Genomic DNA, 24,505 nt, shown 5'->3' with positions numbered 1-24,505 from the left:
CCGCACTTGGATGCCACGTAGACATTTCTGTACAGAAGGTGCAGGACCTGGGATGGTGAACTGGTCCCATGTGAGCCCAGTCCGGGACGAGTCAGCCAGGGATCCATCTCAGTCGTCCGAGGTCAGGTGTGCATTGTCCTGCACATGAGTCCAAGGTCAGGTGTGCACTGTCCTGCACATGAAGCAGTGCCAGTCCGCGCTGTGAGTCTCCCTCTGGAATGATGTCAGATGTTCTGTGTATCTGGTTTGCAACTGGATGCCAGGCCTCTGTGGGCATGTAGGTTTGCATGTAAAGATGGGGCCAGCCCATAGGGCTACCCCAGTGCACTTGCACTCTTAGTGTGGGCATGGGGGAGGTGTAGAACCACCCCCAAGGGGCCAGGAGGGCCCAGGCTGTGCCCACCAGCTATGGCATGGGCTGGAAGGGCTGTCGGCCAGCTTTACTGCTGCTGGACAGGCAGCCGACAGGGTCAGAAACCCTAACCAGCAGGTCGGCCAGGTGTAGGGGCAGGCCCACACCCATGCGCAGCATGGTACTGTCCCACACAAGCATAAGCGCAGGCTGGACAGCATTTATTATAGTGTGAAAGCATTTAGTAAATAAGACCCAGTCGTGGAGCTTCCTGAAGCTGGCCGACTGGATGCAAAAGGGGGTATAAAAGCCCAGCCAAGAAATCATTGAAGTTATCTCATAATTCACCAAGTGCTCCAAGCAAACAAGGGCCAGGACAGCCAAGAACTTGCTAAAGCAAAGGGGTGAAGGACTGAAGGTCAAGGGCAGGTTTTCCAGCCAAGAAAAGGTCAAGTACTTTGTATTTGTTTTCAGATTTACATCATTCTAATAAAGCAAATACACCATCCGTGGTGGGGGCCCTACAGAGGGTAATTGGGACCCAATACTGTGTCCTCTCCATCTCCCCCTTCTCTCTCTATTTTCTGCACATCGTCTTTCAGTTTGTGCGGTAATTCCGTCGCGAAAAGAGTGCTGATTCTTGAGTTTTGAAGTACCGATCCTTCTCCGAAGCTTCCGCATATTACAGTGGTATCAGAGCTCACTTCAAGGACAAAGATTCAGCAAAGAAAACCAGAAAATTTTTTCGCTCGTGTGGTTGGTTTTTAGACGCCGGTGGACTACCCCTTTCAGAGTGACTCCTGTCCCTCGAAGGACGGTTGGTTTTTAGCCTCCGGAAGCCTCCGGAAGTCTCCCACACAAATAGTGGATGGTCAGATTGCGTTCCGGAAAGGAATTGCATTTTCCCGCTATGGCGAGTTTCGGCGACGAGAGAGAACCAGAACCATGGGACCAGAGTGCACCAGGCAGCCCAGCTAGGGCACCCGGCTTGAGTGTCACACACATGTTCCAGCAGATGATGCGAGCAATCGCAGACCAGACAACCAAGTTGGATGAGCAAAAGGCGCGGATTTTGGCTCTGAAGGAGCGTTCTCGCTCTCCAGCGTCGCGTTTTCCATCTCCTCCTCCCTCTCCGTCCGTACCCCAGATACCAGATCCTCGTCACAGGGACCCTCTCGAGGGGTCACAGCCGCAGCCAAGCTCCTTGCTTGAGATGCAGATGCGTGCATTGGAGATTCGACAACGAGAAGACGACGCCATGCGACGAGTGGAACACGAGCGTTACCTCAGAGCTTTGGACGCCAGATTGACACCGGCAACGCCCTCGAATCATTTTCCCGAGAAAATGAATTTCAGTAAGTATAATGGTAAACTCGATCCCACTACTCTGTATTCATGGTTACATCAATTTGAAGCTTACTTTGCCGCAGTTAGGAAAACAGATATTGACAAAGTGATCTTAGCTAGTTGGTACTTGGAAGGTGAGGCCATTCCTTGGTGGACTCAGTGGGCTCATGCCCACACCAGAGCAGGTATGGCAGCTTATGTGTGGGACGAGTTCGTCCGTGACCTTAAGCAGCGGTTTCTACCGCCCCACTACCTTGAGCGACTCGAAGACGAGTTCAGGGGAGCGCATCAGAACGCGCAACCAGTCCTTCAGTTTGCCAATAAAATTTTGACCTTGTGTCTACAATTAGCCTTATCTGATTCGGACAAGAAAGGGCAGTTTCTGTATGGCCTGGACACGCAAATCCAATGGGAGGTGCGTATGTTTAGGCCAGCCACCTTTGAGGACGCACTCTCGCTTGCGCAGAGTGCAGAAATGAAACACAATGGTGGCAAGCCCAAGACTTCCCAACCAGCATCTCCCAAGGCTAACGCCTCGGGGGGCAAAAGCCAGAACCAGACGGGGTCTTCCCCAGGACAGAGCCCGGGAGCCTCTAGCTCCAAAAACTCGAACAATGCATCTAAGCTTACTCCAGACCAGAAAGCGGAGGCAGGCAAGACAGGTGGCAAGTTGAGTGCTGAGGAGCTTTCTCAGTACAAGAAGGAGGGTAGATGTTACTTTTGTCACACAAAAGGACATACTTCTCGGGATTGTCCGAAGAAGCCTCCAAAGGCCGCCGCCGCCTCCACAGCTTCCGTGGTGAGCACAGCTCCCACACAGACCCCGGCGGCTACCCCTAGTTCTTCAACCCCCGGTGCTTCAGTTGGAGCAATTATTAGCCGAGAGCTCGAAGATAAGCAGAAGGGCGCCCATGACCAGGAGTATGAGCGCAACGAATTGCTCAAGTCCTTTGGCTACATAGGTGGCCAGAGAGTCGTTGTCTTGTTTGACAGCGGCAGCACGGAGGATGTGATCACGGAAGAGGCCGCTAGGCGTGCCCGTTTCGAGCTGACTCCGGTGGACAAACAAGTTGAGGGTTTTAGCACAGGTATGACAACGAGCATCAAGTATGAAGCTCTAGGTGCTAAGTTAGTGATTCAGGGCATAGAGTTTGTGTGTGACTTTATGGTTGCTCCTCTTGTAGGAGGAGACATAATTTTGGATATCCAATGGTTTCACAAGTTTCTTCCTGATGTCAAGTGGGACAAGCACACGTTCCACCCCGGTGACCATTAAGTGTGAGCCAGGTATTCCAAACTTTCCGCTCATAAGCCACTTGCAGGCCAAGCGAGCAGTTAGGAAAGGCGCACAATGTGCGATGATTTACATCCAGACGGTGGCCAGTGCTTCCGAGAAGTACTCGGTTCTCCATGAAAAGTTCCAGAAGATTTTTCTTGGGGACAATCTCCCTCCCCAGCTTCCCCCGTCCAGATCGGAGGATCACAAGATTGACCTCCTCCCAGGCTCGGAACCCCCGAGCAAGTTTCCGTATCGCCTTTCTAAGGCAATGGAATCGGAGTTGGACCACCAACTCCAAGAATTGTTGCAAGCTGGCTTCATCCGCCCCAGCGTGTCGCCATTTGCAGCACCGATCTTATTTGTCAAGAAGAAAGATGAGTCTTCTCGGTTGTGTGTGATGGGGAGAAACCTAAATTAGGGTTTAGAGTTCATTCATGGGAGACATACACAGAGAAGCAAGGGAGAGAGAGAGAGAGAGTTGTGGGGATAAGTCAACTCATGAAAAGCATGAGTGTGTGACTCCCCTATCACACATGTATATTGCACTAGTACACATAGTGCACTTAGTACATTAAAAGTACTAAGTGTACTATGTACTATAACTTATGGGCTTGTACACACTATAAGGGTGGGCATAACGCCTTTACCCCAACAACCTCCCACTTAAAGGCAAAGTGCCCTTAAGTAAAGGAAAAGAAAAATCAGCATGTACATGATAATATACAAGGCCATATCAAGGCTGAAACTGGCCTCATCCAATGCCCATCAAGTGTCTGCAATGAGCAAACCGCTCCGGAGGCAAACTCTTCGTCAACAGATCAGCCGGGTTGTCATCCGTGTGAATCTTAACAAGCTGAATTTGCTTGTTCTCTATCACCTCTCTGATGAAGTGATACTTCACATCCACATGCTTCGTCTTTGCATGAAAAACAGGGTTCTTTGCCAACTGAATGGCACTCTGACTGTCACAATGCAACAATGGAATATCCCCTGTATAACCCAAATCAACTACTAACCGAGATAGCCATAATGCCTCCTTGCAAGCCTCTGTGGCTGCAATATACTCGGCCTCTGTAGTAGATAAGGCAGTGCACTTCTGCATCCTGGATATCCATGACACAGCACCTCCTGTGAATGTAAATACATAACCGGTAGTAGACTTCCGGTTATCTGGATGACCGGCATAATCCGAATCCGTGTAACCATGCACTAATGCATCCTGTTTGCCAAAGCAAATGCACAAATCCTGTGTGCCCTTCAGGTATCTCATGACACCTTTCACTGCTTCCCAATGCTTCTTGCCAGGGTTGGCCATGTATCTAGAAACCACTCCCACTGCAAATGCAATGTCCGGCCTAGTAGCAACCATGGCATACATGAGACTGCCACAAGCTGAAGCATACGGAATCTTGGCCATATCAGCCCTGTCTCTATCTGACTGTGGGCTGTCCATAGCACTGAGTTTCACATATGGAGGCAAAGGAGTACTAGCTTTCTTCCCCCCATCCATATTGAACCTCTGCAAGACTTTGCCAATGTATTCCTTCTGAGACAAATACAACACATGCTGATTTCTGTCCCGAAGTATCCGCATACCCAAAATGTGATTTGCATCACCCAAATCCTTCATATCAAAGGTCTCGTGCAGCCTCTTCTTCAAGGCATCCATCTCTTTACGAGATTTCCCGGCAATCAACATATCATCAACATACAAAATGAGAATCAAGAGACTGCCATCCAAAGCTTTCTTGGTGTACAAGCAGTGATCTATGTCACTTCTCCTGAATTTCTGTGATTTCATGAATGTATCAAATTTATGATACCATTCTCTTGGTGCCTGTTTGAGCCCATAAAGACTCTTTTTCAGCTTGCATACAAGCTTCTCCTTTCCACTCTCTGCATAACCCTCTGGCTGCTGCATATATATCTCCTCATGGAGATCACCGTGAAGAAAAGCAGTCTTCACATCCATCTGAATCAAGTCCAGATCATCATGCGCAACCAAAGCCAACACAGCTCTAAGTGTGGTCATTTTGACCACTGGAGAGAAGATCTCATCAAAGTCCACACCATATTCCTGCTTGAAGCCCTTAGCCACTAACCTGGCTTTGTATCTTGGCTTTGCATCTGATGCAACTTTGAGCCTGTATACCCACTTGCATGGCAAAACCTTTTTGCCTGCAGGCAAAGGCACCAATTTCCATGTTCCATTTTTATGCAGAGAATCCATCTCTGACTTCATGGCACGCTCCCATAGAGCCTTGTCTGCCCTCTGTAAAGCCTCTTTGTAACATGAGGGCTCCCCACAGTCAGTAAGCATCAAATAGTCAACCCCTGGAACAAACCTGTCAGGGGCTCTGGAGGGTCTAGTGGACCTCCGTACCCAATGACCATCATTTGCAGGTTGCTGTCCAGCCTGCATATCACCCATTGGTGGCTCCTGTTCCATGCCATAAGGCTGAAAAATCATGCCCGGTATATCCTCCAACTGTGGTATATCCATAGGGATATCTTCTGCCATCTCTGGCTGTCCATTTGGACCATTTTCAGCACCATTTAAGGGCTGGTTTTCCTGCTGTAATGGCTGATTTACAGCCCTTTGTTGTTGTCCATGATGTCCATCATCATCAAAGATGACTCTGCCAGGCTCCTGTTGCCTTGCAGGCTCCTTATACATGCATGTTTCATCAAAAAATGACATCATTGCTGCGTATGATCTTTCTATTCATGGGATCCCAAAGTCTATACCCCATTTCACCTCTGTCACCATATCCTAGGAATATGCATTTATGAGACTTAGGATCAAGTTTGGTGCGCATTTCCCTGCGTATGTGCACGTACGCAACGCAACCAAACACTCTCAAGTGCTTGTATGACGGAGGCTTCCCTGTCCATACTTCTTCTGGCACTTTCCCACCAAGCCTCGTGTTAGGTGACCTATTTATAAGGTGTACGGCTGTCATAACAGCTTCAGCCCAAAAACCATGAGGTAATGCAGCATGTGACAACATAGAACGGACCTTCTCCTGTATGGTCCTGTTCATCCTCTCTGCTGTCCCGTTTTGTGGAGGATCATAAGGAGTAGAAAGCTCCCTCTTGATGCCTTTAGCATCACAAAAGTCCTGAAACTGTTTGGACATATACTCTCCACCATTGTCGGAACGCAAAGCCTTCAGTGTTTTGCCAGTTTGATTCTCAACAAGAGCAACAAACTTCTCAAACACTGAGAATGTATCACTCTTCAAACGAAGAGGATAGACCCACACCTTACGTGTGGCATCATCAATAAAAGACACAAAATATTTTGCCCCTCCCAAAGAAAGCTGAGGCATCTCACATACATCTGTATGCACAAGCTCTAACTGAGCATCTTTCTGTCCAAGAGCTTTCTTGTGGGGGCACTGTAGTTGCCTACCATATATACAATGCTCACAAAACTGAAAACTTGAAAACTTTAGAGAAGGCAAGTAACCCAAACGAGACAATTGCTCCATTCCCTTGACACTCATGTGTCCCAACCGGCTATGCCACATAGAAATTTCCGGCAGCTCGGTTGCATTTACATTAGCATGGTGACAAACACCTGCATGCATGAAATAAAGAGTGTCCACCTTAGAGCCTCTGGCAACAACCAGTGAGCCCTTACTAATCTTCCACTTTCCACTACCAAATGTGGTAACATAATCAGCATCATCAAGCTGTCCAGTAGAAAGCAGATTCTTCTTGATCTCAAGCACATGCCTGACATCATGGAGCATAAGCTGTGAGCCATCTGAAAATACAAGCCTCACATCACCTCTGCCAAGAATTTTGCATGCATGGTTATCACCCAAATAAACCACTCCTTCATTGCCAGCAGTGTACCTGACAAACAAGTCTCTGCAACCTGTGACATGAAAGGAGGCACCTGAATCAATGATCCATGAGTGCATACCATGACCACCTGTAAGAAGTGAATGGGCATCAAGTGAAGACGTAAAGAGGACCTCATCCTCACTGCCACCTGCATGTGACACATTGATTTCTTCGATCTTGACTCCACTTTTGCCCTTTGGCTTTACATCTTTGGCTTCATCCTTCTCTTTGTCTTTGCCTTTTCCCTTTTCTTTCTGATCATTTTTCCATTTGTAGCATTGCTTTTTAATGTGTCCCTTCTTGCCACAATAATGGCATTCCAAATCCTTTTTCGAGCGAGACTTGCTCCTTCCCCTTTCTTGGCTTTTCCCCCTTTGCTGGGATCTCCCACGTGCATTCATTGCATTGGACTTTCCCACAGAGTTGTTTTTCCTGTTCATCTCTTCTTGAAGAAGAGCACCCTCAACATCTGCATATGACAGCATAGCATGCGAATTACTAGTGGCTGTCCTGAATGTGTCCCAACTCTCTGGCAAAGTGCATAACAAAAAAGTGGCTTTGAACTCATCGTCCATTGCCAACTTTTGATTTATAACCTGGCTGACAATACCATTAAACTCATTGAGATGGGCTGTCATAGAAGCCCCTTCCTTCATCTGAAGGCCTATGAGTTTCTTCAACCAATACACTTTGCTTGAGGCACTTTGTTGGGCATACAAGTCCTGCAATCTCTGCCACATTCCCCAAGCTGTCTTCTCTTCACGAATGCTGAAAAGTAATGAGTCTGACACAGACAACATGATAGTAGATCTTGCCAGCTCATCCATATCTTCCCACTCTTCAGCTGTAAGAGAAGCGGGCATCACACCCCTTTCTTTGATAGGCTTGTGCTGCTTTTTCTGGAGCAACACATTGTAGCACTGGGTTTGCCAAATATCATAATTATGCGAGCCTTCAAGCTTCTTGATGTGAAGCAATGAAGAGCTCTCACCTGTGGTTGCCATAGCAAAATGCAACCTGTAATGCCTGACTCCCTGCAAATGTGCAAACACTGCACCCAAGATGTGCAAACACTGCACCCAAAGCACACAAAGTGCTTACAAATGTTCTCCCAAGCTTTATCTCCCACTGCGGAAGCAAGAATGCAACTTTTCTCCCACTTTTTGTGATGAAAACACCAAAATCTGGTTGCTGCAGATTTTGGACAGCACCTTAAATGTGCTCTTTTGCCCTTCCAAAGTACTGTACAGCAGTACTAAGCGCTCTCCAATGATGTACCAAACCTGTACCGGCAATTTCAGCAGCTGAATTTGAACCTTTTGATCACTCAAAACAATGTACAGCCATGCCAAAACATGCACAAATCTGTACCAAATCTGTACCAGCAGGTACAGTAGCAATAAATGCTCTCCTGGCTGTCCAAATGAGTGAAAATCAGACTTTTACAGTCCTGTATACTGCATACAACAGTTCCGAACAGAAATTGGGCAAAAGCCCCTTGACTGCAAGCTGATTTTTGAGGATTCAAGGCATAAATGTCTTGCCTGCTGCTTTGCCAAGCTCAACAAGCATACAAACTTGAAAAGCCCCTTGATTTGAGATCAATTTCTGATCATGCATGGTACATTGACGCACGTAAAGGCATCCAGAGTGTTCACGATGCTTCCCCCTGGCCACATATACATCAAATACATGAAAGCCCCTTGATTTACAGGCACATTGAGTGCTTGTAAGGCATCAGCACATTAATTACAGCATCAAATGCGATTGCGTGCATGCAAATCAACCCAATCGGCACAAAAGCCCCTTGATTTGCACTGCAATTTGCTGCAATTTGCTGCAATTTTGCCCAAATGTGCAATTTTTCACATCATACAGCATGTATGAGTGCTTAATTGCACAATTACATCAAAAGCCCCAAATTTTGACATCCAATTTCCTGCAAATTGATCCTGATTTGACCAATTTCCTGCAAATTGATCCTGATTTGACCAATTTCCTGCAAATTTATCCTGATTGTGACCAATGTCACCCAATTTTGTCAATTTTGCTCAAAAATTGAGCAATTTGGTACCTGTACCTGCTCAATTGCTTGATTTGACAAGGAAAATCCAAAATTGAAGCAAAATACCTTTGATTTCAATCCAATTTGCAGGCTGAATTTTTGTTGCAGGAATCTGCTTCTGCTTTGTGCAGGTGAGAAGGGGGGCACTTTTGCTGCAGATTTGATGGCTGCTTCTGTTCTGTGCAGGCGGTGATGAAGCTGCACACGTGTTGGGGAGAGTCGCCAGCTAGAAGACTAGAAGGAAGGCGGCAGAGAGGGGGCGGCGAATTGGAGAGACCTGCTCCGCCAGCTTTGCCTGGTTCGCTCGCTGATGAGCGCCTGGCGCTAGCTGACGCCTATTTTGCCTTACGCTTCGACTTCTTGGCTTATCGCATGCGAGTGATTCAACGTTCGCCAATGACAGAACTCCACGCTTCACCAGCTCCACGCTGTTCGCCTACGCTGTCTTCGCTCGACGCTTGGCGCCAACCTATCTTCGATCGTGTAGCGCTATAGTAGCTAGTACGCCTGAAGTCGACAGTGCCTGATGGCTATACGCTATCTTCTCCAGCTTCGCCTGCGCCGTTTGCCTGCGCCGTGTGCTGACCTCCTCGCTCGTGGCTGCTGGGCAGCCCGCCTGGCTGCTAGGCAGTTTTCGCTTGGCTGCTGGGCAGCTGGGGCAGCCCACGCTGCTGGCTGGGCAACAGCTGAGCCAGCCCACGCCTACTGGCTGGGCAAGGAAAGACAGAAATCAGCAGGGAGAGGGGGCGGCCAGCAGAGCAGAAGAGGTTCTTCGCGACGAAAATGCTTCACCAGCAATAGGGAAGGCGGGAGCAGGAACAACAACCAGCTCTGATACCAGTTGATGGGGAGAAACCTAAATTAGGGTTTAGAGTTCATTCATGGGAGACATACACAGAGAAGCAAGGGAGAGAGAGAGAGAGAGTTGTGGGGATAAGTCAACTCATGAAAAGCATGAGTGTGTGACTCCCCTATCACACATGTATATTGCACTAGTACACATAGTGCACTTAGTACATTAAAAGTACTAAGTGTACTATGTACTATAACTTATGGGCTTGTACACACTATAAGGGTGGGCATAACGCCTTTACCCCAACAGTGTGTCGATTATCGTGCACTCAACAAGCTGACTATCAAGAGCAAATTCCCGATGCCTCGAATTGACTATATTCTCGAGAGGCTGAATGGAGCTAAGGTGTTCTCCAAACTGGATTTAAAGAGTGGGTACCACCAGGTTCGGATTGTTGAGGGGGACATCCCCAAGACAGCTTTCCGTACAGAACGGACCCACCATGAATTTGTGGTCATGCCATTTGGTTTGACGAACGCCCCAGCTACATTTAACCGCATGATGATGCGTATTTTCCGGGAGTTGATTGGAGTGTGTGTGTTCATATTTCTGGACGACATACTCATATTTTCAGCTACAGTTGAGCAGCATGACATTGATGTGGAGAAAGTCCTTAAGTTGCTGGAAAGCAACGAGCTCTATGTCAATGAAAAGAAGTCAGAATTTTATCTGTTCCAGGTACATTACTTGGGATATATAATTAGTGCCGAAGGCATTCGACTTGATCCGGCTAAAGTGGCCGAGATTGTTAACTGGGAAGTACCTCAGACCGCTTATGACATTAGATCATTTGTGGGTATATGCCAGGCATATTCCACCCACATTGACAAGTTTTCTGATCTCTCGGCAGACCTCACCGATCTGCTAAAGGGAGTGAAAACAAGGAGGCAAAATATTCGAATGACTCCACGAGCGTTGGAGGCATTCCAGAACCTCAAGGTGGCTTTGTCAGAAGCGCCTTGTTTAGCCCTTGCCTCGTGGGACGAACCATTTCAAGTGATCACCGATGCGAGTAACATCGCAATTGGAGGTGTGTTGCAACAGAATGGTCATCCGGTAGCTTACATGTCTCGTAAGTTACTGCCCGCCGAAAAGAATTACTCAGTCTATGATCGTGAACTCCTAGCAGTTATTCAGGCCTTGAAACATTGGAAACATTTCCTGTATGGCCGTGACTTCGAGGTTCGCACTGACCATCAAGCATTGCGCTGGATTCAAACGATGCCAAGTGCACAGTGGAGTGATCGACAACACCGCTGGAGTCAGATATTCCAGCAGTTCAGTGGAATGATTGAGTACCTTCCAGGAAAGGCCAATCCAGTGGCCGATGCTTTGAGCAGGAAGGGACAAGTATCTGCGATTCAGACCACTAGACTTGACCTTGTTGGTACAGGACTAGAAGACATGAAGCACACGTACTCGGATTCCGAGGAATTCGGTACACAGTGGGAACAGGCATTGGATGCCACAGGACCATGCCATTTTCTGATACGCGATGGTTGGCTTTTCTACAAAGGCCGACTATGTGTCATGAAATCATTCCGGGCAGCTCTTCTCCATGATGCCCATGATGCCATTACAAGTGGTCATAGGTGTATGAATTCGACTCTGGAGAAATTAGAACGGCAATACTATTGGCCAAAGATGAGGCGTGATGTGTTTACATATGTACAACGCTGTGACATTTGTCAAAAGGTGAAAGCTCCTCGTGGAAAGAAGATAGGGTTGTTACAGCCTTTGCCAATTCCTGAGGGTCCTTTCCAGGGCATTTCGATGGACTTTGTCACAAATCTGCCTCCCAGTCCGAGTAAGCGTAATACACAATGTTTAACTATTGTTGACAGGTTCAGCAAATTTGTTATGCTTATTCCTTGCAGGGCCAATGTGACCGCCGAGGATGTTGCCCAGCTATTCATTCGGCATTGGTACCCGATTGGTGGGATTACTAGGACCATAGTGTCAGACCGAGATGCCAAGTTTACCAGTCATTTTTGGAGGGCATTGTTTGATAATTTTGGTACTAAGTTGAATTTTTCCAGTGCATTCCACCCACAGACAGATGGCCAAACAGAGATATACAACCAGTTGGCCTTTGATGTGCTGAAGTGTTATGTCCACAATCAGCAAGGTAAGTGGGAATCGTTTTTGCCTTTAGTTCAAGCTGTTTTGAATGACTCTTTTTCTTCAGCTATTGGTAGGACTCCATATGAGGCAGCGTTTGGAAGGCCTTTCCAGTCGTTGTTAACCAGGACTTCGTCTTCAGTACCGGAGGCGAACTGAGTGACGGAGTCTTACCAGGAGATCCTACAGTCCGTTAAAGACAGATTGGCTAAAGCGCAAGAAGCCTACACTCGACAGGCCAATAAAGACCAAAGGGACATGAAGTTTTCGGAAGGGGATTGGGTGTATCTTCGGATTATGAAGCAAAGATTGAAGCAGGTGGGCAAGCGATGCCCAAAGTTGTCTTTCAGGAGCTTCGGACCATTTCCCATCCGGAAGAAGATTAATGAGGTGTCTATGCAGTTAAAGCTACCTCCGAGTTGGACTATGCACGATGTATTTCATGTCAGTTGGTTAAAGCCATATGCAGGTCCACCCCCTTCAGAGGTCAAAGACGAAGCGGAACCAAACATCATTGATGAAGCAGAAGTAATGGTTCCAGAACAGATCCTTTTGCACCGTTTCAAGCATGGCTCAGGCCGAAGACTACGACAGTTTCTCACGAGGTTTCAAGACCGAGGAACTCATGAAGCGGTATGGCTCGACAAAGAATTTTTCGAAGACTATCCGGCATTATTGACGGATTATTTGGAGGCTATGCAGCTTCCGTCAAGTTAAGCAGAAGGGGATGTCACGTGCATCCCGCACTTGGATGCCACGTAGACATTTTTGTACAGAAGGTGCAGGACCTGGGATGGTGAGCTGGTCCCATGTGAGCCCAGTCCGGGACGAGTCAACCAGGGATCCATCTCAGTCGTCCGAGGTCAGGTGTGCATTGTCCTGCACATGAGTCCAAGGTCAGGTGTGCACTGTCCTGCACATGAAGCAGTGCCAGTCCGCGCTGTGAGTCCCTCTGGAATGATGTCAGATGTTCTGTGTATCTGGTTTGCAACTGGATGCCGGGCCTCTGTGGGCATGTAGGTTTGCATGTAAAGATGGGGCCAACCCATAGGGCTACCCCAGTGCACTTGCACTCTTAGTGTGGGCATGGGGGAGGTGTAGAACCACCCCCAAGGGGCCAGGAGGGCCCAGGCTGTGCCCACCAGCTATGGCATGGACTGGGAGGGCTGTCGGCCAACTTTACTGCTGCTGGACAGGCAGCCGACAGGGTCAGAAACCCTAACCAGCAGGTCGGCCAGGTGTAGGGGCAGGCCCACACCCATGCGCAGCATGGTACTGTCCCACACAAGCATAAGCGCAGGCTGGACAGCATTTATTATAGTGTGAAAGCATTTAGTAAATAAGACCCAGTGGTGGAGCTTCCTGAAGCTGGCCGACTGGATGCAAAAGGGGGTATAAAAGCCCAGCCAAGAAATCATTGAAGTTATCTCATAATTCACCAAGTGCTCCAAGCAAACAAGGGCCAGGACAGCCAAGAACTTGCTAAAGCAAAGGGGTGAAGGACTGAAGGTCAAAGGCAGGTTTTCCAGCCAAGAAAAGGTCAAGTACTTTGTATTTGTTTTCAAATTTACATCATTCTAATAAAGCAAATACACCATCCGTGGTGGGGGCCCTACAGAGGGTAATTGGGACCCAATACTGTGTCCTCTCCATCTCCCCCTTCTCTCTCTATTTTCTGCACATCGTCTTTCAGTTTGTACGGTAATTCCGTCGCGAAAAGAGTGCTGATTTCTGAGTTTTGAAGTACCGATCCTTCTCCGAAGCTTCCGCATATTACAAGAGGATTCAGCCAAGAAACACAAGATTTGACCAAACATTGAATGCTTAATCTCTGTTTTACTCTGTTTTACCAAAGTCACCTGCAGATTTGATGAAGAGCTTGGATCTCACTGTAAACTTGATCAAATCAAATTCTGACTTCAGCTTGTAGAGCACCCTTGAAAACCCCTGAGGCTAAGAGGAATCAGACCCATTGCAACTGGAGCAGACAAGATCTTCATTTTCTTCAGAAAAACAAGCGCTGGAAAAAACGCGATTATCTCCTAATTGCGCCGGTGGTTTGCTGCGCTGATTTATTTGGTTGGAGCACCAATGAAGTAGCTATGTTGGGCTAGAAGCATTTCCCCTAATGTTTCTCTTGGAGGGAGATCAAGCCCCTCCACTGGCTAGGGATACAGAGGACTAGTTGAAAATAACTTAAAAAATGATCATTACAGCAATGTAATGAGCTATGGTGGATCAAATGCTAGAATCAACATCATTAACAAAGAGATTAGACGATAATTAAGATGTGATTAGAGGTGGAAAGATTTGGCAAGACAACTTGTTGTGAGAATAGAATCTAGATGTCATTTCTCTAACTAATCTCCATTTGAGTGGCACATGTTGGGATTAGGAAAATCTTGTGAAAGTGATACTAATTCTCATTTTACATAAAACTAACCTCTTAATTATCGATTAGTGGCAAATCAACAAGATTGAGAGAGAGAGAGAGAGAGAGAGAGAGAGAGAAGAGAACTTTTTTAACGTCGTAGGAAACTATCCCAAGAGACCAAATTGATCTATCCCACAAGATTTGAACTCAAGACCTTTGATTCAAGAGGGAAATGAGAGAGAGAGAGAGAGAGAGAGAGAGAGAGAGTTTGTTTGTGGGTAACACCATTGTGAGTGTTGGTTTTTTCACATAGGTGAGCTACATCTTATTCTCTCTTAATGAAGGTTGCAATCAAGAGAAGAAGTCAGAGAGAGTTATTTTCTCTTAATGATGGTGGCAATCAAGAGAGGAAGTGAGAGAGAGTTATTTTCAATTGAGAAGAGAGATTCACAATCTCTTTTGTGAGGAGAGAGAGAGAGAGAGAGAGAGAGAAGTCTCTCAAGATCTATGTGATCATATCATTGTATGTTAAGAATCCTCTACAAATCTGAGTGAGAGAGGGAGCATTTCTCTGTGAGTAAGAGCAAGAGGGAAAGAGTGATTGTGTGTAAATTTTTTTCTTTTATACAAGAACTTGTGTAAACTAGAAATGAGAAGACTAAGCAACACTCAGTCAAATCTCCTTGTGGTGGCGATCAAGAAAGCAGCAGAACCAAATCGCAGCTGGTGTACCTCTGAAGTGGCTAGTGTACCTTTGAAGTGGAAGAGGCGGCAAACAGCAGCTAGTGGCTACGTCTGGTGGCAACAACCACGATTGGTGCAAGCTAACCCGGCTGAAGGCAACGCTCTCATCAGTCAACAAGCCAGTGTCTAAAGTAAGTGCGCTCAGCGGCCAGCAAACTCAGCGCTCATCGAAGACTGTAGAATTATCAACGCTCGGCGGCCAGCTTCAAACAAGGTATGGTGCCGGTGAGATGTACACACTAGTGGATGCAGTAAAGCAATAGCAATGGCTACTTACCTTTCTTGGGTGGCCTCATCAAGGCGGCAACAAAACACGGCAACAAATACGCGGCGCCTGTAATGCTCAGTCAGCCAGCTCGATTCCAGGCACTTCCCTTCTATTTTCGGACTTTGGAAAATATGTCTTAGTTGGCTATTAAAGTCTTCACCATAAATTCTCTTGTTGTGGTCTGAAGCTAATTCTTCTTAACATTTGTGTCCACACTCTTTGTGAGTAAAAGAAAAAAAAATCGTTGTAAAAGGTTTTCCTTGTTTAAAGGACTTTCACTCATTTTTTATAGAGGAAAGATGGCATCTTCATGTGAATCCACCAATGTGATAAAACTAAAAGAGAGATCTAGGAGCAAACACTTAAATAAAATTAAAGAGACTTGTCACTAAGAGGAAGAAAGTTCCATCTTAGTAACATGCTGCTAGGTCTTGGGGATTCACTGTTTTTTTAAGTAAAAAATTGGAGTTGTATGGTGGTGAGGGAGACTTCTTTGTGAAGCAAGGAGAGTAGTAGTACTCTTATCTTCTTTTGTACAAACCCTCATCTATAAAGGGTTCAAAGAGGGTAGTTTTTCATTTTTTAGCAATGGGGAGTAATGAAAATGGGTATTTCAAAAGAGGAGATAGGTTTGATGGATCTAAGGATCACACTTGGGCCATCAAAATGCAAATGGCTTTGACAGATAGAGAGCTTTGGGGAATTGTAAATGGAACTGAGAGGAAACCAAATGCAAGGAATCCTGATATGGTTACAAAACAGGAATCCTGATATGGTTACAAAACAAGAAAGCAATGATGCAAAGGCTCTCTCATACATTATCAATGGCTTGAGTGATAACCAAATACATCAAGTCAATTCCGCTCCTACCTCTAATGATGCTTGGCTAAGATTAAGAGCAATTTTTGGTCAAGTAAATGCTACATCTCGTCTTTTCTTAAGAAAGAAATTATACAAGTTGGAGAAAGAGGAGAAGACCAGACCAAAGTGGCTTCTCACATTAATGACATAAGGTGTCTAATAGACCAGCTTACTGGAGCTGGTGTGGTAGTCCAAGAAGAAGAGGTTATTTTTATATTGCTTGCAAGTATGTATGCAACATATAAGCAATGTGTTAGTGTCATTGCAAATCAACCTAATCTAACTCTTGTCATTGTATCATCTTCACTCATTCTTGAGGAGACAAGATTGGAAGGAAGGAAAGCCTCTACTTCAACTACTACTACTACTAGTGATACAACAAACCCTCGGCACTCAAGTGAGACAGCTTTATTGATGGATGGTCAAAAGAAAAAATTCAAGACTGCGAGGTCTTGTTTCTACTGCAAAAAGAAAGGCCATGTCATCAAGGATTGCTACAAGAAGAAGAGAGATGAGGCGAATGAAGCTAAAGAAAGAAGAACCTACAAAGCATGAAGCAAACTGTGCAGACATGACGTTCTAAAGGTGTACTATTTGATCTTCATTATTGTCATTGGACAATTGTATCTATGTGATAGCCAGTGGGCATATTTACTTTTGTGTTTTTCACTTTGTGCGAGTCTTGATCTACACACCCTGTGAGGTATGTATGTAGATCAAGAGAGGGTATTGAAAGATCTGATCTACATTAGTTGTAGGCACATTACCTTAGGTGGGTGGTTTTAATACTTTGTAAGCTACGGAACTATGATATGATTAATCATAGTGGTCCAAGGTGATCTTAGCTATCTTAGGAACCTTTTCGATATGTGGAGAAGGATGATCTTGTGGAGGCAAGTGGCATGCCCACTTGATCTAGGCGCCCCCCTTTGGCTTGATGCATAAATACCCACCCACCCTATGTGGGATGACACTTCTTTGTTGTAGCCTTTGTGGTGTATTCCTTTGGAAAGCAATAGAGAAGTGAGCCTTTGTGGCAACAATACTCTAGTCTTTGTCTCTTGCTTATGCAAGCTTCATTCTCCTTTGTGAGTAGTCATCTATTCTAGAGGCAAGCCTTCTATGCTTGTTCTCTTGTGAATAGATTGGGAATACTCCTTGTTACACGTGGAAGCTCTGGGAGTCTTCTTTCAGCCCTGAACACCACTGGAAACATGCTGATGCAAAATGCAAACACAAGGGAGAGTAGAAAGAGAGAGATATGGCTGAAAATTCAATATATTTCATATAGTACAAAAAGGTACTTTTCTACAGCCCTAGGCTGCCTCATACAAAAGGTGATAAACACCAAAATCTAGTCCTACTCTAAGGACCCTAAGGACCCATCCCATAAAGAAATGAATGAGTTACATAATGAGCAAACTTGCCCTTTTATAGGCATGCTGGACAAATGAAACGCTGGCCAAACTGCTATCGGACCAGCCGACTGGGCATGATCTCCAATAAATGCTAGTCGGCTGCGTTTTTTCCATAAACTGAAGCACCTGCTGCCCGCCTCTGAACTGGTAAGGCCGACAATCTCATGTCTCAACCAACAGCACTTCCCATGCTTTCCATGCCCTTGCTCCAAGTCCAAACTAGTCTCTTCAGCACTTTATGCTCCAATTTTTGGTTCTAATGGTCTTTTTCTTGGCTGCCCCTTCTAGATTAGCTCTGAGAATGTCCATGGCATTTTATGCACATGACATCCCCCTCTACTAAACTTGATGACAGGATTCCAACCTATTCTTGGATGACTGTCATTATCCCACTCTATTCCCGAAGTCCCTCCGTCATCCATCCAACTCTGTCAACCCTTTTCACTGAAAATCCGGCCCGGTCTCCAAAACCACTCTAACTCTGAATAAGATCTATGCGTCTGTTCCCTCCAGTTCCCAATCCATTCTTGCCCTGACTCTGAACACTATCTTGGTCTTCATTCCTGAGAAATGAGTCTGTACTCTCACATCACCCCTTGGAGGAAAATCCTCCCTTGGGACCATTGCCTGAGAACCTATCTGACTCACAGGACTGCCATCCCCTCTGGCTTTGTGGAACACCACCGACAAACCTCCTGGGAGCTCTTCCCGATTCTATGTTCCTTGCCTTGGGTTTCGTATCCGTGTACTTTCCTGTACCTCGGACATGTACACCATCCAGTGTTTAGCTTTGCTGAGCCTGATGCTCTGATACCAATGTAACACGTGGAAGCTCTAGGAGTCTTCTTTCAGCCCTAAACACCACTGGAAACATGTTGATGCAAAACGCAGACAGAAGAGAGAGAGAGAAAGAAAGAAGAAAGATATATTAACGTCTACAAGAGGCCAAAGTCGGCCTATGAGACAAAAAATAATACAACTGTGTTCTTCCGGTCATCGGAAGAAAAGAAACAAAAGAAAAAGTGTGCATGTGTCTGGATACAACTGTGAATCATCATGGATCGGTGGAGCCCATATACAAACAATATAAGGGGGGTGGGGATGTGGATGGAGTGCTAAGGCAAGATGCATCTCTATATGCTGAAGGGGTAGTACAAGCATGCTATGCAGATCTATGTCTAACTCCATCCAGTGCCATAAGAGGGATATAAGATATCATACATCGCCGATGCTGAGAGAGAGAGAGAGAGAGAGAGAGAGAGAGAGAGAGAGAGAGAGATGGCTGGAAATTCAATATATTTCATATAGTACAAAAAGGTACTTTTCTACAGCCCTAGGTTGCCTCATACAAAAGGTGATAAACACCAAAATCTAGTCCTACTCTAAGGACCCATCCCATAAAGGAATGAATGAGTTACACAATGAGCAAACTTGCCCTTTTATAGGCATGCTAGACAAATGAAACGCTGGCCGACTGCCGGACTAGCCGACTGGGCATGATCTCCAATAAATGTTGGTGGTCGGGCTGCGTTTTCTCCATAAACTGAAGCCCCTGCTGCCCGCCTCTGAATTGGTACGGCCGACAATCTCCTATCTCAGCCGACAACACTTCCCATGCTTTCCATGTCCTTGCTCCAAGTCCAAACTAGTCTCTTCAACACCTTATGCTCCAATTTCTAGTTCTAATGGTCTTTTTCTTGGCTACCCCTTCTGGATTAGCTTTGAGAATGTCCATGGCATTTTATTCACATGACATTAACATTTATGTTCTCTTATAATCAAGGAGTCGTATATTTGTGATTAGCTTATCTTATGATGTTTGCTAACCACTCTTTTTAATAGGGTCTCAAGAAAATGGTTCCAAGGGGGTGAAGCAAGGATGCCATGATCAACCTCGAGAAGGAGCCCATTGTAGTATTCAAGGACAGGGCATGAAGGCAAGGGGACACAGTGGAACAGATGCACAGATCTCACCACCAGATGTGGAGTGGAATCAGAGACATGGCAAGGTTTACAGTGAAAAGGTTGCCATGAAGGCATGAAGGCAAGGATGACAAGTTTGGGAGTCGATGAGGAGACAAGTGGATGATGACAGTCATCCAAGGTCAAAGGTTGGAATCACGTCATCAAGTTTAGCAAGAGGGGATGTCATGTGCACACATGGACATGGCAGATTTCCAAGCTAATCCTTGATTAGGCAAAGACAAACAATAGTTTAGGGAAATAAGTCCTTGACAAGCACCGGAAGTCTTCTTTGTGTACTAGGACCCAGTCAGCCAAGCATAGGAGGTGACATACTTCAAGTTGGCAGCATACATAAATTTATGAGTCCATGGAATTGGCTGACCAGCAATCAGCCAATTGAAAAAGGTTTCCAAGAGCCTATAAAAAGGCAAGGCATTGTTCTTTGCAGATCATCTAACCCTATTTTGGGGCAGGTCAAGAGTCAAGTCCATTAAAAGGTCTTAGTTTACCTTTTGGAAGGCCAAAGGCCACAAATTTTGAAATTTGTAGTCATATTGACAGCTTTTGTACTAATAACACAGCGCTCTCTCTACTCTTTGTCTTTGTTGGTGATTTGCACCAAGGATCCTATTCAATTGCTTAGGTCTGAAAGAAGACACAAAGAGCTTCTGCGCATGTGATAAGAGGCCATGCTTCACATTGGGTACCATGTTGCAGCACCCTATAAGAGATATTCTTGGTTGATGCGAGAGCTTGAGGCTCTTTGTGGGTTTTTTTTTCACGGATATTTTCTTTTAGCTTTACTTTCAGTACCATGATGATGTATTCCATGGACATGTAACATTTTGGTCTGATAGGTCATTTTGGCCTTTTGAAGATGTTAATACAACTTTCTAGAGCTCTTTATGTGCAAGTTACAAGTCTACCAGAGGGAACTTCCCCCAAAGATGATAGTACCCACTTACGCAAGAAAATGGGGATTGAAGAGGTTTTTTTTGTGGATGCACGAAGAGCTGGAAAGGACATTACTAGAGAGCATCTACTCCTCTCAAAGTTCAAGGACAGCCAAACATGACTTGATTTCTTGAAGAAGTGCATGGCTTTACAAGGCACACAGATTTACTTTGGAGAGGACCTAACCTCATTACAGATGGAGCATCAGAAAGCCAGTATGGTCTAGATCAGGGCAGATATGGAGAAGGGGAAGTGCAGCCTACACAGATGGACCGATGCACTGCACATGGCCACCTGAAATTGTAACAATACTTTGTGGTCAGATCCCGGAGACTTGGCAGAGACTTATCTTATACAAAAATAGACATTGTTTTCTATACAAGAACTGCTTGTGGTATCAGGTTATACATGGGAGTCTGCCTGCAAAGGCAAGACCTGGACCTTTGGAGGAGTCCAAGCCTCTCCAAGGATCTGGAGGTGTGGCAGCCTTGATCCGGCATCATCTACATACAATGTTTTCCATTGTTACACAGGATGGAGGGCCAGTTCATGTTGATCTGCCTATGCTTGCTAGGTGGGAGGATAGTATGCATTACAGTTTCTTCTCATCACTTTCCATGTGGAGAAGATAGTACCCGTTGCAGTTTCTACTCATATCACTTTCTATGTTTATGTCCCTCAAAGACACAGTACAGAGAATCATACGAAACACCTTTTTTGATATTAGTGCACACAACCTAAAATGTAAAAATTTGCATTCCTTTAGAAGCTTTGGAATCATAGGTGTGCAATAAGCACTTGCCTTGGCCATGACCAGATGATGTTCTTACTGCTGAAGAAGGGAGTAAGCTAGTCACAGCATGATGAAAGTCTCTGAGATTCAGAGATTCCGTTGGCATGTAGATGAAGTGTGGCTGCATGGTGGCACAGAATGAATCAAAGACAAATCTAAAAGCACATGGATGAAGACGTCTGTACTAGTGCAGGTTGGAATGGTGTTGTTCAAATAGTAGAAATCAAAATGTCATACAGTATGATGAATCAAAGCACACATGCTATGGACGATATATGATGACTTGAAGCATGGATGGTAGTAGTCTTTCCTTTGCAGACTAGTCTGGAACACTTACCTCATACGCTCCAGACACAGAGCTCCAATCGATGCAGCAAACAGCAAGGTTGATAGAAACATTTCTGGTGGACGAAGATGGGAGCTTGAGCTTTCTGGTCGCACACAGATTCGCCACATGCAGTAAAGACTGCCAAAAACAATGTCCCTTACATACCGCAAACTGTTTCCAAATGGCAAAAGCAAGATACGTGATGCAAAAAACTTATTTTCAATGGCAAAAGCAGGGTCACAATCGTATGATACTTCAATTTTGAGAGATCGATGAGCCAGATTGTATGTTGAGTGCAAACCCTAACCCTACCCGTTTAGATGTAGGTAGAAATCAAGCCAGGTCGCAAAACCTAACCTTAAACCCGTTGAGCAAGCCAGATCATTTGACGATAAACCCTAACAATAAAATCTGTTGAATACAAACCCTAATCCTAACAGCATAGCAAGGTTGGGGTAAAAACACTATCAAAAACCCTGGCTAAAGAGGAGTAAGAAAGCCCTACCCGTTTGATGTCGTTGAGCAGAAATGGTTGAAGAGATGGCAAGTCCAGGACGAAGCACAGCAGGCCCATGGAGAGGAAGAAGCTCTGCAAGTGTATCGTACTGTAAACCGAGATTCTGATGGTACGTACTAAGGTTTTTTTAAAATCAAAACGTTTGGGCGGGGTAATGGTGATGTGCGTACACACGGTCGCACCACCAACGCTCATGCCGCCCAAGGATCATTGCCCCAATCGCTTTGTGGAGATTATTTAAATAGTGTGTAGTTCCACAAGTGAGAGTGCCTCTAGCTTTGAAAAAATAGCTTGGTACACAAAAGGATGTTTATCAATACCCCCAAATGTTGCAAGTATATGTAGTAGAGATGCTTGCATGCCATGGACCGCCGGTCCAATAGATCATAGGTACATGCTTTTCTCAAGTATTCATCTCTTGGTTGTGCCATGGACCGGTCCAATAGACATCATAGGTACATGCTTTTCTCAAGTATTCATCTCTTGGTTGTGCCATGGACCGGTCCAATAGACATCATAGGTACATGCTTTTCTCAAGTATTCATCTCTTGGTTTGGCAACATTGACAGTGAGCACATCATAGTGTGTGGTCCTTGCAAAATCAATCCTACTTTGCATTTCTTTTGTTATCACCCTCCTCCATCGAACCTTTTGTCCGTCCCTATAGGTTGGTCTCCCCAATGCTTCTAGGTTGTCGAAATGCATTCTCCGATAACATCAATTACAAAACCTCCATCTTGCAGCACTGGCACCTCATGTATCTCAAGTGTTTTTGTTTTGCGAATTTTGATGCAAATCCACCTCCTCTACAGCACATTCTCATTGGTAACTAGCATATAAGCTCCAACTCGGCCGATGGCAGTCATCATCAAGGATCATGTTAGACATGGATTCTGGTCACTTCCCTCTAGCGGTTTTCTCATCTCCCATAGCATCTCCACCTAGATTTGCTACCTCAATCTCTTCAACATCATTTGTTAAGTCAATAACATTCCTTTGGCTACTACAATACATAGTTCTCATATCTATGCACCGTAACCTCTCGACACTTGGGCCCCCTCTAATATGCTTGCCTCTTAGGTAGGAAGCAAGCTTTGCACTATGTAAGGTTGCAGCTGTTAAATCTAACATGCAAACTCACTACCATGGATTGACTTTACCAAGTTTGTTTTGGGAATAAGATACCTATCATCCTTCTCCATACCCTACACAAAACATGTTCAAATAGTTGTTGAAACTTGGAATGAAAAACACATGAAAGGGTCGTTCATCATTCTTTCAAATCCAAATTTAATAGCAATGCTAAAGGCTTTATTGCATGACCTTGATCCCAACCATGCACAAAGACTTGAATTCCACATCTACAATTAGTTTTAAAGGAGCGTCTTTCCAACGACAACATCTTATCTTCGACTCTTGTTGACTCTTGTTGATCATGTGAAGGGATACACTTTTATCTAATGCTAAAAGCAAGACCTTTATCTTCAACTCTTGTTGATCATGTGAAGGGATACACTTTTATCTAAATTATCATCCCAATGCTAAATACAAGACCTTTCCTTCTCATCCATCATATTTTCTAGCCCATCAAACACTGTCTAAATCGCTCCCCAATCTCCAATTTGCCTCTACTTCATCACCCAAGAAGCCCTTGAACTCTGCTACCCCATATATCCCTCTCTCTCCATGACTCTATTCAATAGGGTCCAAAAAATCACTTGAGTGTCTTCAACCTTAAAGTCACAGATTGTTAGGATCTCTAGTTCTTGGATAAATGGATTGTAAACATGACATGACATTGTTCCCCAACCAAGGATTCTCTTCACATAGTTAAAGTACACCCAAGAACCCCCAAGATCCCTTGAACTTGAACCTTGGGTGGGTGGATATCTTGAACACATGACACCTATCAACAAAGGAGGAACATGTCAACTGTCAAGAAACACCAAGCTCTGGGAAAAACCATAAGTGCTTTTCATCTTCAACTACAAAATACTGTCAAAGCCTTTATCCATGGCTCCACCTTCACTCATTGCACTATTTCTCCACTTTGAAATCCTACCAAATCATAATTGAAAGCAATAAAAAAAAACTAAATTGACAAGCTTAAGAAAAAGGAAGACATTCATTAGAAAGGGAGAATGAATACCTTTTTGTGTCCAAGGGTGACACCTTATCAAGCTCCACATTAGTCATGCTTCTAGAGCGCAACAATAATAGAAAGTACTACCTAGCCATTCTTTTCTAAATAAATTTTGACTTCATTTGACCAACATTCTTCATAAACCTAGTAACCTTAGATTTTAACTCCTCCATTTCCCTTTTGGATGTTCCCTCTACAACATGATGCATATGATACACAGCGTAACCATCTTGCCTTCTATATCATGACAATAGAAAACATACATTTT

At 45.1% G+C, this 24,505-nt stretch overlaps 1 protein-coding gene across 1 annotated transcript in view; it reads right to left on the bottom strand.

Moving 5' to 3' along the window:
* The window catches only part of LOC147624734 (uncharacterized), a 60,489-nt gene extending 38,212 nt beyond the window's left edge, over positions 1–22,277 (bottom strand). Inside the window, exons 1-3 of the mRNA XM_086819766.1 lie at positions 22,083–22,277; positions 21,587–21,715; positions 21,259–21,370 (exon numbers count right to left, since the gene is read on the bottom strand). Coding sequence (XP_086675892.1) covers positions 21,259–21,370; positions 21,587–21,715; positions 22,083–22,151 — 310 coding nt within the window. The 5' untranslated portion in view covers positions 22,152–22,277. The remainder of the gene's footprint in view (positions 1–21,258; positions 21,371–21,586; positions 21,716–22,082) is intronic.
* Positions 22,278–24,505: the final 2,228 nt, after the last annotated feature.

This window comes from Cibotium barometz, chromosome 25 (genome assembly GCF_041138505.1).
Source record: "Cibotium barometz isolate CiBa-2024 chromosome 25, ASM4113850v1, whole genome shotgun sequence".
Classification (NCBI taxonomy): domain Eukaryota; kingdom Viridiplantae; phylum Streptophyta; class Polypodiopsida; order Cyatheales; family Cibotiaceae; genus Cibotium; species Cibotium barometz.
Note: the sequence above shows the minus strand (reverse complement) of the source record. Positions and strands in the feature narration are given on the sequence as shown.